This window comes from Accipiter gentilis, chromosome 28 (genome assembly GCF_929443795.1).
Source record: "Accipiter gentilis chromosome 28, bAccGen1.1, whole genome shotgun sequence".
Lineage (NCBI taxonomy): Eukaryota > Metazoa > Chordata > Aves > Accipitriformes > Accipitridae > Astur > Astur gentilis.
In genome coordinates this window covers 16,061,309-16,078,872 of record NC_064907.1, presented here as the reverse complement: position 1 = coordinate 16,078,872, position 17,564 = coordinate 16,061,309, and the positions used below count along the sequence as shown (strand labels likewise).

The window sequence follows — 17,564 nt, the reverse complement described above, 5'->3', positions numbered from 1 at the left end:
GACCAAGCAGCGTTTGTGGGTGCGACGGGTCTGGGAAAGGTGTGTCAGAGAGACGCTGCTGGCGCAGTGGCCATGGTACGGTGTTGCCTGTCCCCCCACTAGCACGCATGTCCGTGAAGCCGGAGCTCGCTGGGAAGGATGGGTGGGAGCATCCAGGGCCAGAGCTGGGGTCTGCCGGGGTCTCCGCAGGGAAGGCACCTCCACGGCAGCCCTGCTCTCTCCTCCCTCTAGTACCAAGGGGCCGTGACGCTGGAGTCCTTCTCAGTCCTCCTGGCGCAGCTTCTGGGACGCAGCCTGGGCATAAGCTACGACGACTCCCGAGACTGCCGCTGTCCCGGGCGCGTCTGCCTCATGAGCCCGGAGGCACTGTGAGTTGGTGGGGTGCTGTCCCTGCCCGCGGCGTTGCCCGTGCCCTGCGGGGGCTGCGGTTGGCTGGGGCAGATGAGGTGGGTGGGCAGGATGCACTGGGGGAGATGGGGAGCCGGTGCCCGTCTGGCTCGTGCAGCCGCGTGTCACCCACCACCTGGCCAAGCGGTCGCAATTGTGTGGCGGGGATCATCATGGGGTGTCCTCTCATCAGGGGTGTCCTTGACGAATGTCATTCTGTTGCAAAAATGACAACAAATCAGAAATACCTGCTTTTATTCCTTCAGGAAGGAAAAAAAGAATAATTAAATTAGTGACTGAGTGCTTAAATTGAGAAAAGAGACCTTTTGTTTCCAAAAGCAAGGTATTTCTGAATGTTTCTCAGCCTGTGTTAATAATGTGTTGTAAAATGAGGTTTGGCAAGTAACTGAAAGACACCCAGGGGACCGTTGCGCCTTGTTCCAGTATGTGAGCAAGTCCTGGAATTGCACAGAGATTTTGAGAGAGTGAACGGCAGTAGATGTGTTAACACAAACAAGTATGGATAATTGCTTTATTTTAGACATGTCAGCGGGGCAAAAGCCTTTAGCAGCTGCAGCATTGGGGACTTTGAAACCTTCCTGAAGCACAATGGGGGCACATGCCTTTTCAATAGACCGCGCTTGACCGGACTGTCCTACCGGAGAGTAGCTGTCTGCGGCAATGGCATCGTGGAGCGCGGCGAGCAGTGTGACTGCGGGGCAGCAGAGGTGGGTGCTGCAGGAATTATGGCTACATAAGTAAATTTATACTGTTCGTATGTTTAGAGTAATGAAACCTCGAGGCTAGTGGCAGAGCTGAAGCAGAGGCCGGCCCAAGAAGGATTATGGTGGGTTTTAGATCGTCTCTATGATGGCGTCGATCTGACGGCAGCTTTGCCCAATTTTTTATGCTGGATATTGCCCACATGTAGCTTTGGGGGAGAAGAAGGAAGAACCTCTGACAGTAAAAACCTCTAGGGGAACAAAGAAATAGAATAACGTGGTTTTACAATGTGTCCCCAGGCATGTTTGAAGGATAAATGCTGTACTAAAATGTGTCGGTTTAAGCCAGGAGTGAAATGTTCCTCTGGATTATGTTGTAATGAATGTCAGGTAAGGCATGTTTTTATTGTTATCGCAAGGTCGTTTTTTTTTTTTTTTGATAAATAGTATGTTCCCATGCTGAAGGATGGAGACAAACTTACAATCAGAGTGCTTCCTGGGGAAGGGCTTTCCAGCTCAACTCCCTGAAACCCCCGGGGGGAATATTACTGGGGGAAGAGCGTCCTGGATGGCGTAAGGTGCATGTGGTGACCCGAGTGCCTCAGAGGTGGTCCCGAGGGACCAGGGATGTGTCTTCGGACAGCATCGGGAGGGGCTGCGTGGGGCCTGAGAGGGGACCCCTGCGCCGGTGGGTGCGGAAGGATGGAGAGAAGAATCATTTCTGCCTTCTCTGCCAGTTCAAGCAGAAAAACTCACCGTGCCGCCCCGCCGCCGACGCGCAGTGCGACCTGGCCGAGTTCTGCAATGGGTCCTCCGCATCTTGCCCCCCCGACCTGTACGTGCAGGATGGGCACAGCTGTGAGCACGGCACCGGCTACTGCTACAAGGGACGCTGCCAGTCTCCAGACCTGCAGTGCCGGCGGCTCTACGGGAGAGGTAGCAGAGGCTGCTCTGGTTGCACTGGTATTGCTGGTACTGCCCAGGTGCTGGAGGTGACCACAGGAGTAACAATGCTCAGTTTGTGTCTTTGCTCTTTAATGCACCGATCTCAGGTCGGTCTCATTGTGTCTTTTTGGCCTTGTTTCAGTGGAAATGAGGGTTTGTGGTTGGTTGGTAACTTGTTTCTGATACTTCCCTCATGAGCCCGAACCCAATTTCAAGTACCTGTTGAAGCAGGAGGGGTTGTAGGGACTGCACTTGCACATATCTAATAGGAGTAATGAGGCACAGCGCTCTGTGGAAGACTTGTACCTTGTGTCCCAGCTTCTCCTTGTGCATGCAGTTAGCGGGCAGGAGGGAGAGCAGAGACTGTGGTGCCTGGGAAGGGTAGGTGCAGTACCTGAATGGAGGGCAGAGAGGTGGAGTGGGGCACCCGAGGAGGGAAGGACACAGCTTTAGGAAAACATTTCAAGCTGAGTTTTGATTCTGGTAAATATGCACTTCAGTAGCATGTAGTTCTTCCGATTCTTCAGAGATAACTATGAAAACAACAACAGAAAAAGCAAATTATTATCTGTGAGTGAACTTAATCAGAGAGCTAACCTACTGTTTGCTAATCCTGTGTTTCTGGGGTTCAGGACTGCTGAGGGTTTGGCAGTTCAGGGACAGGTATTACATTTTCTCTAACTAGTGAACAGCATCTAAGTTCTGCTATGAACAGGATGAAAAATGAAGAAGTTATTATATACCATAGTATGTCCCTTTGTGTTCCTTTAAATGATAATAAATATTATTGCTAAACTTGTAGGTTCAAAAAATGCTCCTGTGGCTTGTTACGAGGAGCTCAATAGTCAGCGGGACAGATTTGGACACTGTGGGTTCCAGCCCAGACAAGGCTATAAGTCCTGTGCTTGGAGGTATGCTCTAGGGAAAGGGTGCTTGCTCTGCTAAAAATGCATATTTAATTGGGACTTTACAGTCAAGGAACATATCAAGACTCCAGCTGACAGTAAGATTTGTGAAGCAATAAATAGACAGTCACATGTGAGCTCTCCTTGTTAGTAGTATGGTGTCTCTCCTTATGTCTCAGATCGTCTCCTGGACTTCCCAGTCCTGCTTATTTTTTCTTATCATGCAGTGCTCCAGATTTGTGTTCTGCTGTTTAATGTTTCTAGTGTTTCATCAGGGAGCATACACATATATATGTGTGCGTGATACACAGTCTATGCAAATTGATTTTATAGGAATCTCAGATGTGGAAAGTTAATCTGCACATACCCGTACAGCACTCCATTTCCATCAGAAGCTGCTGCTGTTCTTTATGTCCAAGTGCGGGAGCATTTATGTATATCTTTGGATTATTTGAATGCACCAGCGAGGCTGGATCCTCTTCTGGTTCCGCCAGGTACAAAGTGTGGTTCTGGAAAGGTGAGAAAACATTTTATAGTCATCTAAAATGCCACATATAAATTGTAAATATTAACAAGATTTTAGAAATACGTGCTCCTTTGCAGCATAAGTGTACTCGATATTTACAAACACTGTAAAAATATGCAAACATTACATTAAAGGTCTGGCATGGTGTGAGCATTAGACATAACCCAACCCCAAGACAGTAACGAGCTTTTTAAAAGCACCATTGTTGTTTTTTTAGAAGTAGTATGTTTTCACTCCCTTTTGACACATCAGACTGATGGGCCAAGTGCTGCAATGGCAAAACAATGCTGAGCCAGAACTGCTTGTGGTTTTTCCTAGGTGTGTATAAACAACACTTGTCACCCACATTCGGTCCTGGGATACGACTGTGACAGCAAAGTGAAGTGCCACGGCCACGGTGTAAGTGATTCCACGCAGCGCGCACGGTGCTGCGGAGGGCAGGTGGCTTTGTCGTACAGATTTGCTGGGGCTTCTATGGGAACTTATCGAAGACCCATTTTAGGCTGATACTCAACAAAATTGTGACCTTGTCAGCTAATACACAGAGTAAAACCATTTAAACTATTGAAGGCAGCGGAGCTAGTGTAGATAAAAAAATGTTGCGTGGTGGTGCATGGAGCGCTGCTGGGCTCTCCAGACCACTGCCTGGCTCTGCAGTGCTGGTGGCTGGGGCGAGCCGCTCCTCTTTTCTGCTCATCAGAGAGAAGTGCCTGTGGGTTTTGCAGGAGGGTGGTGTTTTATGCTTGTTTGACGTCTCAAGGCTCTTAGAGCCTGCAGTTTATGGTGCATTCCTCGTCTGATGCGCTTCCTAAATTGCCAGAGTGCTGCTAAGCGCGTGTAGCCTTGTCCCAACCCGACCAGTGGCAGCGAGACTGATGCCGGTCTGGGCATGAGCGTCCGTTTCATTGAATTCATTGTAAACTTTTACCACCCTTTTACCACCGGGCTTTTCAGGTGTGCAATAATAAGAAGCATTGCCACTGCCACCCTGGCTGGAAGCCCCCCGACTGCCTGCAGAAGGGATCCGGGCCGGGGGGAAGTGTCGATAGTGGCCTCCAGCTGATGGACGGCGGTCAGTACCCGCAGCGGAGGTGGGGGGGACGGGTGCTGGGCTGGGGTCCCTGGTGCAGGCAGGGAGGGTGGTGGTCCCATGGCCCCCTGCCCGCTGGGCTGTCTCCTGCCAGGCCTCTCCTTGCAGCGAGCGCTGGAGGACGTGACGCTGGCCTGGCCGGTGCTGGGCTCCTGCCTCCTCCTGCTCCTCCTGACCGGTGCCGTCTGCCTCGTCCTCTGGCGGCAGGCGCTGGGCCGGCAGCCCCCAAACACGGAGGGGTGAGTGGGGCCCTCCCCGCCATGGGGGGGACGGGGGGATGCGGGATGGGGCCATGGTGTTCCCCTGGGAGGGTTGAGGTGATCCCTGGGGGAGGGTGGGGGCTGAGGTGATCCCCAGGGCTGAGGTGATGATTCCTGGGGGGGGGGGGGGGGGGGGGGGGGGGGGGAGGAGATTCCCAGGGGGCATATGAAGCGATTCTCAGGGGGGATATGAGGCAATTCCCAGGGGGATATGAGGAGATTCTTGGGGGGGGGATTAGGTGACTGCCAGGATGGGATATGAGGTGATTCCCAGGGGAAAATATGATTTGATTCCCAGGGGGAATATGAGGTGATTCCCGGGGGGGGGGGGGGGGGGGGTTGTATGTGAGGCGATTCCCTGGGAGGGGATATGAGGAGATTCCTGGGGGGGGATATGAGACGATTCCTGGGGGTGGGGTGGGGTGGGGTATGAGATTCCTGGGGCAGGATATGAGGTGATTCCTATGGGGGTTATGAGGAGATTCCCAGGGGGGGTATGGGGTGATTCCCAGGGGGGATATGAGGCGATTCTTGGGGGGGGATGAGGTGACTCTCAGGATGGGATATGAGGAGCTTCCCGGGCAGTATATGAGGTGATTCCTGCGGGGCTATATGAGGGGATTCCTGGGGGGGGAGGGGGAGGTTAGGAGATTCCTGGGGCAGGATATGAGGCGATTCCCCGGGAGGGGACGTGAGGAGATTCCCCAGGGCCGAGGCGATCCCCAGGAGGACTGAGGCGCTCCCCAAGCCAGGCCGGGGCTGAGGCACCGCTCTGGCTCTCCTCACAGCCCCGCGGCCGAGGAGGGCAGCGACGGCCGGGACACGGACGTGGACACGGACACGGGGCCGGGGCCGGGTCGCGGGCTCTAATAAAGGCCGTTGGGCGGATCCGCGTGTCCGCGCCTGTGTGCGGGGGGCGGCGGGGCCGTTACCGGCCGTTGCGGGATGGGGCCGCGCCTGGTGCTGCTGGCCGCGCTGCTGCCCGTGCTGCGTGAGTGGGAGCCGGGCCGCCCCCCCACCCCACCCGGGGCAGCACCCACGGCCGGGCGGGCCCCCGAGGCACCCCCCCCCCCCCCCGCCCCCCCCCCCGGCCCCTCACCTCTGGATCCTGCTGGTGGGGTCCCTCCTGGCCGGGCACCCAGGGACCTCACGGCCTGGAGACTGACATGTGCTGGAACCTGACATCACGCCCTGGTGGCTGATGTCACACCCTGGAAACTGACATCTTGTGCTGCAAACTGACGTCATGGCCTGGCAGCAGCTCCCCATTCCCAGGCCCGAGTCCCCCCCCACAAGCCCTGCAGCCCTGGCCGGGAAGGGCCACTGGGCCCGGGGCAAGGTTTGCTGGCGTGGAAGCCCATCTGTCCCAAGGCTGGCATTGGGCCGGGGCGGAGGGAATTTTTCCTCCTGGCTGCTTGGCAGGGATACACAGGGATGGTTTTGTCCTCCTGGCACGGCATGCCATCCAGCAGGAATCCCGTGGAAGGGTTTTAGGCTTGCTTTGTGTTAAATCCTGCTCGCGGGGGCTGAGGGGCTGCAGCCGTTGCGAGCACCTTGTTTTTTTTGTGTGGGCACGTTGTGGTGGTTGGGTTTTGTCAATCTGCTAAGCGCGTGAAGCTTCATGATGTCGGCAGCTGCACTGTGGGGATGGTGATGCTCGTGGGGAAGGAGCAGGTCTTGGGGGTCCTTCTGAAATAGGAGTTTATTGAGTGGTTCTGGATGTGTGTCAGTGACTGGCCTCTCTGAGCCCGACTTCGGTTCCTGATGCAAGGTGGGTTGTTTCAGCCAGAGCTTGCTCTCATGCTCCCATCATACAGTGTTCGTATTCCTGGGCTCTGATCCAACAGTAGTAAGTGCACATAATTTTGCTTTTTCTACATAGGTGTCTAGATACTTTAAAATAAATCGTGGGTGAATGATAGGGTAGGAAGTAGAGTTGGTGAACCTGTGCAGGTAGACACCTTTATAGCCACATGGACAGATGCGGTCCCTGTCACAGGCATATGCAACTCTGACTGTGGCTGGCAAGCACAACCGTGGTGATGATAATCTCTAATTATAACTAAGAAACAAATTCTTTCTTTAGGTTCACAAATGCTGCTGCACATCACAGTTCCCCAGAGGTTGCTCTCAAAAACAGCTGGAGAGACGGTACTTAAGTAATCAAGTTATTTGGTGTTCGTGTGTGTGTGCGAGTGGATATACACGCACAGGAATGTGATGTGCAACAGCCAAGGTGTGACTGGTAGAGGGACAGTTTTAGGAAACCACATTCTGCCTGTGCAGGTGATGGGGGGACCATGCTCTGCAAAGCCCTTGTGCTTGCCCTCGGCATTTGAAGATTGCCCTTGGAGCATGCTTTCCCAAAGCCAGCGTTCCTAATTCTCCCTTTCTCTGCTTTTCTGCACGTGCAAGGACACGGTGTCCTACGTCCTCAGGATAGAGGGGAGGCCCTACACCATTCACCTGCAGCAGCAGTAAGTTGGCCGTGGCATTGCCTCTGACCGCTGCCGTGCTCTGCCCCCAGCGTGGGATGGTGCGGGGCTGTGGGGTGATCCCCACTGTGGGCTTTGACACTGGCACCGCTCACTTGGGCTCTTTCCAGCTGCCAGGATGGTGCCCCGCTGCAGGCACGTCCCAAAGCCCCGAGGGAATATGTGCGTGTGTGCCACGAGCCCGAGTGCTGAGGGGTGGCAGAGGTCTGGAGGAGGGTTTGAGGGATGTTTGTGCCTGTGAGCCCTGATGCCAGCGGGTTCTGGATCAGTCAGCAGTGCAGGCTGCAGGACATGCAATAAGTTCAAGAAGCTCTGGGTGGGACGATTGCAGAGCATTTTCAGAGGATTTTTTTGGTTTTCTGCTCTAGATTCTTTTTACCTGATGATTTCAGGATTTACACATACAATGAGAAGGGATCCTTGCGCTCTGACTCGCCCCATATCAAGGTAATGATCACATGCTTAGTGTTTCTGTTGCTGTGCTGCTCCAGGGTAGCCTTGCTGTTTGGTATTTTGGGGGATGTCACTTGTTACTGCAGGGGAGCAGTCCTTCCCCTCTCTCCACCTTTTCGCTTCCTAATCACAGCAGGAGGTGCTGGGGTGAAACAAAAATTTTCCTTGCAAATGCATGGTGAAATTCTTGTTTGTGAAAGTTTTTGGAGTTGCTGCGTTTGCTCGGTTCAAAGCTTGTAATCCTGACCATGGCTACCCTTCCTGATGGAGAGACCAGGAAAAGAGCACCCACACCCAGCAGTGTGGCTCGACACAAGGCAGGGCAGTTCCTTATCATAAGGATGCCACATCCTCATGCTAGGATTTGTTTTTAATGACTCAGGCCAAAGAGAGATTGTCCACAAAATCCTTGTTGTGCCATCATTTGACGGGGTTGCCTTTACAGCCACAGAAGGGGCTCCTTGTCCTTTGTCATGATGTAGGGAGGCTGCCACTACCGGGGGTACGTCGAGGGCTTCCCCAGCTCGGCAGTGACCCTCAGCACCTGCTCGGGGCTCAGGTAATGAACCACCACCTCCCCGCGCTGCCCTGCCAGTTAGTGCCAGTGGGCACAGCCGGGCCTTTGCCGCGGGGGAGCCCAGGGATGCCCCGGCAGCCTCCCCACCGTGGCTGCCAGTGCCTGGTGGCAAATGGCTGGTGCCGTCACCTTGGCAGGGGCTTGCTGCAGTTTGAGAACGTGAGCTATGGGATTGAGCCCCTGGGTTATTCTCCTGCGTTTGAGCACTTTGTGTATCGAGTGAGTGACGAGAGGACAGCAGGTTCCCTCTTGGCCAACAGCCACCCTGAGAGCGGGCCAGGCAGGCTGACAGCAGAGATGTCAACCAAAGCACATGGAGGTGACGAAGTGAGTGTGTGCCTGTTGTCTTGGGGGTGCTGATGTCCCCGTCACATGGGGAGGGGTCCGATCCCGCAGGAAGCTTTGGCCGGAGTCGTCTGGACGGACAGAGATGGGGGAGGCTTAGGAGTGCCTGTGCTTGCGCTGGGGTGTCGCATGGATCGTTACTGATCTAGTGCCTACAAAAGGCATCACCAAGGGGTACAAGATTTATTGATGGATTTGTAAAAGCAGGGGGTTTTCTCCCTCCAGTTTGCAGACAATTGGCAGCAGTGTTCTGGTTACTTCAGCCACGGGGTTCATGTGAGCGTCCCAGGGCCCCAGTGTTCATCTTCGCCAAAAGCTGATGTTATTAGTGAAAGTCTTCAGCGTTGTCCTAGGTGTTAATAAACAGCTTTTGCTTCCTGCCCTGAAAACAAAATCAGCACATGGCAATGCCTTGCAGAGGGTTTAGTGTCTCAGAAAAGTCAGCATTTCTTATGCCTCGCGACTGAATTAACAGTGAAGGATTTTTTTTCCAGACAGTGTCCAAATACCAGAGAGAGATGGCACTCCATATAGTTTTGGAAAGGGCTTTGGTAAGTCTGTGTCAGTCAGTTCCTGTTCTGTGTTTGTTTTATTTGTCCTTGGTCGAGCTGCGATAAACCTTTGCTGTGGTCGTCTACATGGTCCTGCCTGTCTCCGTACAGTCTGTGCCTTGTGGCCATGTGTCAGTGGGTGGAAGCCACTCTGAGAAAGATCACGATAAGCCTCTGTGCTTCAGCGTGACAAATAACATAGATAAAATCTCATGTCATTTTTCAGTATGACTACCTGGGTGCAGACGAATATGTTGTGACACAGAAGATCGTTCAGGTCTCCAGCTTACTGAGCAGTGTAAGTTTTTCCTGGTTTATACGTACCGAGATGGAAATTTTGACACCTTATTTCAGCCAACTAATGGCTAGGTATTGGTAGGATTTGTCTAATTTTTGAGAAGATAATAATTAAATGTGCTTTCTGGAAATATGGAGTCTCAGCTTGTTAGCTTCTGACTTTTTGGTTTAGTCTGTCAGAGCTCCAAGTGTGTCTAGGGCCTGTCCAGACTGGGGTAGGAGATGTGGAGGGGATTTTACACCTCGCTGTCCAACACAAACACATGCTCTAAATCAGTGCTGCTCTAGAGTCCAGCAGTGCCTGTTCAGAAAACCTCGGAGATAACACACTGTCCCACAGTACATGCTCCACTGAGGGGCCATTGTGTGCTCAGGCAGGTGCCAGCAGCCACTGCTGCTCGTTTCCACCTCTCTGTCTTAAGGGAGTGATTTTATTGTTTTCCTGCCTGTGTAGTGCACAGCTGAGTGAGCGTTTGACTTGAAATCACAGGGAATACTGTTTCTTCCTGGAAACATAAAAAATGCAGACAAGGGCAAGTTTGTGTATTCTGTATGTTTAATTATTTAATATCTCTATTCAAGCTTAGGTTGTCTTTGGGTTTATTGGATCCTGCTTACTGAACTAACTTTTTGTGCTCTTTTGGACACACTTCTGTGTCTTTCCATTCTGTGTTTCCTACACCTTTTTCATGACACATATACAAAGCAGTCATCAGTTGCCAACTGCTCCTGTCTTTTCCAGAAGCAGCGTGGCTGCTTATAAGAACAAACATTTAAACAGCACTTGAAATGAAGCATATGGGAGCAGCCACTTCTCTTGTTAAACTTTCAGATGTTCAGCTCTCTTAATCTAACAGTTATGCTGTCCTCCATGGAGGTCTGGATGGATAACAGTACATTTAAGACAATGGGGAATGGAGAAGAAGTGCTGGCGCAGCTGTTGGAGTGGAAGCAGACCAGCCCCATTCTGCAGCCCCACGAAGTGCCATATTTGCTCCTGTAAGAATAAATTGTCATTGTTATTTAAGAGAAGACAGTAACAACCTGCTGAATGCATGTACTCTTGAGCAAAAGGCTTTGCTATGACTGTGATGCCTCTTGTAAAAAAATTAAGTGAGAATGCAGTCTGGTATTGCAAACATAAAGTGAGCCCTACCCAAGCTTGGTATGATCAGCGGGCTCTGGCCAGGGCGATGGGGCGTCCTGGGCTGGACGGCTGGTGAACACGTGTGTGTTTCAGATACAGGGACCAAGCAGCGTTTGTGGGTGCAACGGCTCCGGGAAAGGCGTGTCAGAGAGATGCTGCTGGCGCAGTGGCTGTGGTACGTATTGCTGGTCCCCCCCCAGCCCATGTGTCCGGGAAGCTGGAGCTTGCCCACAGGCAGCAGGGACAGATACAGGTGGGAGCATCCGGGGCCGGACCTGGGGTCCGCTGGGGTCTCCACAGGGAAGGCACCTCCACAGCAGCCCTGCTCTCTCCTCCCTCTAGTACCAAGGGGCCGTGACGCTGGAGTCCTTCTCCGTCCTCCTGGCGCAGCTGCTGGGACGCAGCCTGGGCATAAGCTACGACGACTCCCGAGACTGCCGCTGTCCCGGGCGCGTCTGCCTCATGAGCCCGGAGGCACTGTGAGTTGGTGGGGTGCTGTCCCTGCCCGCGGTGTTGCCCGTGCCCTGCGGGGGCTACAGTGGCTGGGGCAGATGAGGTGGGTGGGCAGGATGCACTGGGGTAGATGGGGAGCCGGTGCCCGTCTGGCTCGTGCAGCCGCGTGTCACCCACCACCTGGCCAAGCGGTCGCAATTGTGTGGCGGGGATCATCATGGGGTGTCCTCTCATCAGGGGTGTCCTTGACGAATGTCATTCTGTTGCAAAAATGACAACAAATCAGAAATACCTGCTTTTATTCCTTCAGGAAGGAAAAAAAGAATAATTAAATTAGTGACTGAGTACTTAAATTGAGAAAAGAGACCTTTTGTTTCCAAAAGCAAGGTATTTCTGAATGTTTCTCAGCCTGTGTTAATAATGTGTTGTAAAATGAGGTTTGGCAAGTAACTGAAAGACACCCAGGGGACCGTTGCGCCTTGTTCCAGTATGTGAGCAAGTCCTGGAATTGCACAGAGATTTTGAGAGAGTGAATGGCAGTAGATGTGTTAACACAAACAAGTATGGATAATTGCTTTATTTTAGACATGTCAGCGGGGCAAAAGCCTTTAGCAGCTGCAGCATTGGGGACTTTAAAACCTTCCTGAAGCAGAACAGGGACTGCCCTTTCATCAGGCATGCTCTGCATGAGCCTTCCTACCGTGCGGCTGTCTGCGGCAACGGTGTCATTGAGCCCGGCGAGCAGTGCGACTGCGGGGAGGCACAGGTGGGTGCTACGGTCTGGTGGAGGGCTGTGCTTTCTTCTGGTCCTGAGAGCAGGTGGATGTAAGCTAGAAGTGGTCTTAGGTTGTGTATAAAGCATTTCTGCGGTAACGTGCAGAAGCACAGCATTCCTGCTCCTCCATCGGCTCCTCTGAGGTGCACTGTTTGTTAAAAGGATGGGGGTCAGGGCAAGCAGTCATCCTGCAGATGGGGAATTTGCAGCAAATAATGATTTCTGGTGTGTTTGCAGGCCTGTGCATTAGACAAATGCTGTACTCCCCAGTGTAACTTCAAACCAGGAGTGAAGTGCTCCTTGGGATTGTGCTGTGAAAATTGCCAGGTAAGGTATGTTCATAATTATCAGAAGTTAAGGCCATTTCTAAAGCTTGGAGCAGTAGTAGTTTCTACAGTAGCACTGTCAAACCAGCTTTCTGGTTTTGCTCGGACAGGCATCTCCAAAAAAATTTAATTATATTTGTGCTGCATTTTCTCTCTTCTGGTTTTTGTTGTAATGAATGTCAGGTAAGGCATGTTTTTATTGTTATCGCAAGACCGTTATTTATTTTTGGAGAAATAGTATGTTCCCATGCTGAAGGATGGAGACAAACTTACAATCAGAGTGCTTCCTGGGGAAGGGCTTTCCAGCTCAACTCCCTGAAACCCCCGGGGGGAATATTACTGGGGGAAGAGCGTCCTGGATGGCGTAAGGTGCATGTGGTGACCCGAGTGCCTCAGAGGTGGTCCCGAGGGACCAGGGATGTGTCTTCGGACAGCATCGGGAGGGGCTGCGTGGGGCCTGAGAGGGGACCCCTGCGCCGGTGGGTGCGGAAGGATGGAGAGAAGAGTCATTTCTGCCTCCTCTGCCAGTTCAAGCAGAAAAACTCACCATGCCGCCCCGCCGCCGATGTGCAGTGCGACCTGGCCGAGTTCTGCAATGGGTCCTCCGCATCCTGCCCCGCCGACCTGTACGTGCAGGATGGGCACAGCTGTGAGCACGGCACCGGCTACTGCTACAAGGGACGCTGCCAGTCTCCAGACCTGCAGTGCCAGGCACTCTATGGGAAAGGTAACAGCCTGCTTTGTCATCACTAGTACCAACGTCGAGCTCCAGGGCTGGTCTGGGGCAGAAGGTGGCATCCAAGCATGATGGATGCCCACCCTCTCTCTTATATGAAATTGGGGAAGCTGGGGACTGCTGGGAGTGTGCAGGGTAGGGAAGGGCAGAGGCAGCTGCGGGTGGATTTCCCACACTTGCAGAGAGGGGAAGGGAATGGGCCATCAGAGGAGGGTGACAGTTTCCACAAGGATTTCAGGCTGAACATTGACACAGCCGGTCATGCACACCTCACTGCCTCTCAGAGAAAAGAACAAGCCGGCAACATACCCTGATGCTGTTGTGGAAGGTGTTTTGTACTGGTCAAACCATTCCACTGTCTGAGAGATCTGCCCCACAACCCAGAGGTGGCTAGTGATGGGACTGGAGCACTAGCCAAGTATTCCGCTGTCAGAGGCTAGAACCGATAAGTGTTAAAGACAGCAGAGGTATCTTAGTCTGTACTACCCTCAGTGGTAACCAGTATTATTTCTAAATTTTCAGGTGCAAAAAATGCTCCTTTGGCCTGTTATGAAGAAGTCAACCATCAGCAGGATAGGTTTGGACACTGTGGCAACCATCCAAAGGATGGCTATCAGCCCTGTTCCTGGCCGTAGGTTTCAAGGGACTGCAAAGTGTTGAATTGGGAATATATATTTAATTTATGCTTCCCTTTGCTGTCGCTGCAAAGTAATAATCTGTGAGAAGGTTGCCTTCAGTATGTTTTTGTTTTGCTGGGCAGAATTGACTTGCAGTATGAGCTCTAGGCATTCTTTAGAGAAACAGTGGTGTAGAGAAACTGGAGACTTCCGATGGCAACCTCGGCACACACCTACTTGTGCAAGCGTTTCATGTTCTGATGGTTCATAGGATGGCTTCTCCCCTGGTATCAAGGATTCAACTCTTCTGAACACCATATGCTTGTGTCTTTATCTTGTGTAAACCCCCCTCCCTGAGTTGTGCATCTCAAAGTCTCCAGCACTGTGATAAATCAGATGCTGTGTGTAGTGCTCTAATTTATTGTGCTAATGAATTTTTTAGGAATCTGGGATGTGGAAAGTTAGTATGTACGTACCCGAATCGTATTCCCTTCACAAAAGTCAAGGGTGCCATAATTTATGCTCAAGTGCAAGAACATCTGTGCGTGTCTTTTGATTTTATGCGTGGACCCACAGCGCCTGATCCTCTCCTGGTGAAAGAGGGCACAAAATGTGGTCCCGGAAAGGTAAGAAATAGTACACAAGCATCTGGAAATAGCATATAATTATCACGACTGTAACCGTTTTAGAAATAGTTGCCATTTAGCCGCACGAGTTAAAGGTGGTCTGTACTTATGTTTTTAGTAATTATTACCTGTGCTATTAAATTTGATCGTTCTTTAGGGCCAGGAATCCTTTTTAGAGTTATGGCAAGCATGGTAAAGGCTGATGAAAAAGTGCCCAGTGGGATTTTTTTTTCCTTTTGGTCTTTCAGGTTTGTATGAATGGCACGTGCCACCCACATTCAGTCCTGAAGTATGACTGCAATGTGCAGAAAAAATGCCACGGGCATGGAGTAAGTAACAGCAATGCGCTTAGTTAAGTTAGTAAAGTTAGTGTTATTGGTTTGTAGAATATTGCTGAAGAAGAGAGAGTGGTTCTGTTAAAATGCTCACTGGGGCTTGTCTGTGAATTGCCTAGACCTATGTTTTGGGCTAACACTTTTTCCCTGCAATCATCATGCAGTAATGAGTTACCAGGGGAGAAATTAAGTGAGACCACCCAACTTATTTTCTGACCCAAGCAAAAAATAAGTGAGATAAAGGGGCTTGGAGTATTTGCTTGTCTAGATTAGCAGAAAACTGGAAAAAGAGTATCTAGAGAGGATTTAACTGCACATAACTGAAATAGTGTTGGAAATGATCAGCGTAGCTGTGCAAGGCGAGAGGCAGTGTGGTGAACAGTGGAGCGGGAGCACAGGGGAAGGCTGAGGGGACTCTCGCAGAGCGGTGTCTTGCGGTGCCGGCAGGCTGGTTGTGATGGCAGCATGGGAGCAGGGCATGGGGGTGTGTGTGGAGGAGAGCAGGGGCGGGTAGGAAAGCAGCAGTCCCGGTGGAGATGGAGCACTGTTCCTCAGTAGGGGTTTTTACAGTGGGGGATGATTTCTGCCCACCCTGGTGTCGGCAGGTGTGCAATAACAAGAAGAATTGCCACTGCAATCCGGGCTGGAAGCCCCCCCAGTGTAAGATTCGAGGATCCTTTGCAGGCGGCAGCATCGACAGCATGCTGGGCCGCGGTGAGTGCTGCAGCTGGGCTCTGGGTGCCCTATGGCTTTACCGGGTGTAACAGCGGGTCCCACAGCCCCACAAATGGCCCCGTTGAGCTCACAGCTGAGCAGACGGCCCATGGCATTGCCTGGCCCTTACCTAGAGCTGTACCTTTGCTTCTCTTGCCCTAGATCATACCGCCAAAAGCTCCATCCTGGCTGTGCTGAAGAACCGGCTGCTGCTGAGCTTTGGCAGCGTCTTCCTCGCCCTGGTCTGTGGCACCATCATGATTATGAAGTGGAGCCAGCTGAAAAGCTTCTGTGCAAGGAGAGCATCAGAAACAGATGGGTGAGTTGGTATTAGTTACTTAATGGAAATTCTCCGTTCTGGGTGCGGGAGATGGGCAGGGAGCATGGAATTACTGGAAAAGCTGGTGAGTGGGATTTACAGCCTGGGCAGAGCAGGGAAAGTGGTACTTGGGAAAGAGTAACCATTTGTTGGTAAACTGGGAACCGTTTGTTGGTCATCAAGGGAAGAAGCTAGTAAACAGATGTCTAAAATATACAAATGTAGGAGAAGCAAAACTAAGGGTGGATTTCCTGGCACCAAGCACACTCTGTGTGCAAGAGCTGGAGGAAATAGGTTTCCTTTTGCTAATTCTTGGGGAAAGCAAACTGTAAAAGGGGAAAACTAGGATACAGGAGAAGCTGCCAGCCCCAGGCAGCTTACTCGGTCTGATGTGGAGGAGGAGAGCAGGTGGGAGACAGAGCTCGGGGGAGCAGGGCTGGCTCAGAACACGGGGGGCGTCAGGACCGGCAGGGCCGGGGCTGAGGCACCGCTCCGGCTCTCCGCACAGCCCCGCGGCCGAGGAGGGCAGCGACGGCCGGGACACGGACGTGGACACGGAGCCGGGGCCGGGTCGCGGGCACTAATAAAGGCGTTGAGCGGAGCCGCGTGTCCGCGCCTGTGTGCGGGGGGCGGCGGGGCCGTTACCGGCCGGGCCCTGGGGCCGTTGCGGGGGCGATGCGGGCGGCGCTGGGGCTGCTGCTGGGGCTGCTGGCCGCGCTGGGGCCGCGGCGGGTGGGGGCGGGCGCTGCCCCGCAGGTAGGTGCGGAGCCCGGGACCCTCCCCCCCACCCCACTCTGCGCCCCCGGCCCCCCACCGGCCCCTAACGCTGCTCTCCCCGCGGGCAGCACGCCCGGACCTACATCATCCCCATCGAGGGGATCCCCCGCACCGTGCGCCTGCGGCAGCAGTAAGTGGGGGGCAGTGGTAAGTGGGGGGCAGCAGGCAGGCAGCGCATCCCTCCCCCCCCCCCCCCCCCGGCCCCTCTGCAGCCCCCCTGGGCTGTGCAGGCTGGTGGCCGGGGACCGGGGAGGGCCGCTGCTGCCTCTTGCAGTGGCCACCATGTGTGGCCAGTGTTGAATGCAAGGGGGTCACCTCTGGTTTGTACCGTAGAGTGTTTTTGCCGGAGGATTTCCGGATCTATACCGATGGACGAGGGGGGCTTGCGAAATCCGAACTGGCGCATATCGAGGTAATAGTCATGCCCTGCGTGCTGCACCCAACATCCCTGAGGACAGAGCAGCTGTGGGGAGCGCTCCAGGAGGAAGGTGCAGAGGAGAGTCCCCTCTGCAGCAGTGCTCTGCAGAGCCTTGCTCTACCCCAACACGGTGCCAAGCAAGAACTTTCTCAAGGCACCAAACCCATTCCCTGGGACCACAGGTAACCAAGCCCGTGGTGTTCAAATGTTGATGTGGTTGGTACCGTGTGGAGGAAGGTGGGCAGCACCCAGCCAGTGGTGTTGCAGAGGGGCAGGGGTGTGGGCTCAGCCTCTAGCTGACGCAGCAATGCAAGCAATCTCATCTCCCATGATGGAGCTTGTCCTACAGCGTGTGTGCTCGGGCTGTCTGGGGGGCTGCGGCTGCTGCCAGGCAAATGGCCGCATCACCCAGCCAGCACAGCGTTTGGGAGGACAGCCACGCTGAGGGCATGCATCAGCTCGCACCCTGCCGCAGCGAGGACTGACACGGGGGTGTAACGGGTTCCTGAGGATGGTAGGGACAAAGACCAACCTGGGGGCGGTGCAGGTGTCCGTTCCCAGAGGAGGCCGCAGTGCTGTGCTTCTCCCACATGCATTGCATGCCCATCCTCTGTGGGGACGGGGAACACGGTGCAGGCGGTAGCAAGGTCTGGTGCCTCGCTTGCTGCAGTGTTCCCCAGGTCTCTCGGGAGAAGGCACTGAGCCATTGATACAGCTTTACTCCTTCCAGCGTGACTGCTTCTACGAAGGCTACGTCGAGGGTTTCCC

The 17,564-nt window shown here is 53.3% G+C and overlaps 2 protein-coding genes across 2 annotated transcripts; both read left to right on the top strand.

Moving 5' to 3' along the window:
- The first annotated feature begins 14 nt into the window (after positions 1-14).
- Positions 15-5,705, top strand: LOC126051835 (disintegrin and metalloproteinase domain-containing protein 32-like). Its single transcript, XM_049831580.1, has 11 exons — positions 15-75; positions 232-368; positions 929-1,115; positions 1,410-1,499; positions 1,847-2,045; positions 2,857-2,965; positions 3,293-3,476; positions 3,804-3,884; positions 4,440-4,557; positions 4,670-4,814; positions 5,624-5,705. Exons 1-11 carry the CDS (start codon positions 73-75, stop codon positions 5,703-5,705), a joined length of 1,335 nt encoding a protein of 444 aa, XP_049687537.1. The 5' UTR covers positions 15-72.
- Positions 5,706-5,780: 75 nt separating this feature from the next.
- Positions 5,781-16,254, top strand: LOC126051834 (disintegrin and metalloproteinase domain-containing protein 32-like). Its single transcript, XM_049831578.1, has 20 exons — positions 5,781-5,826; positions 6,922-6,986; positions 7,251-7,312; positions 7,699-7,777; positions 8,266-8,342; positions 8,498-8,687; positions 9,200-9,256; positions 9,483-9,554; positions 10,386-10,552; positions 10,794-10,875; positions 11,043-11,179; positions 11,739-11,919; positions 12,166-12,255; positions 12,783-12,981; positions 13,513-13,621; positions 14,050-14,233; positions 14,482-14,562; positions 15,174-15,282; positions 15,445-15,601; positions 16,110-16,254. Exons 1-20 carry the CDS (start codon positions 5,781-5,783, stop codon positions 16,183-16,185), a joined length of 2,220 nt encoding a protein of 739 aa, XP_049687535.1. The 3' UTR covers positions 16,186-16,254.
- Positions 16,255-17,564: the final 1,310 nt, after the last annotated feature.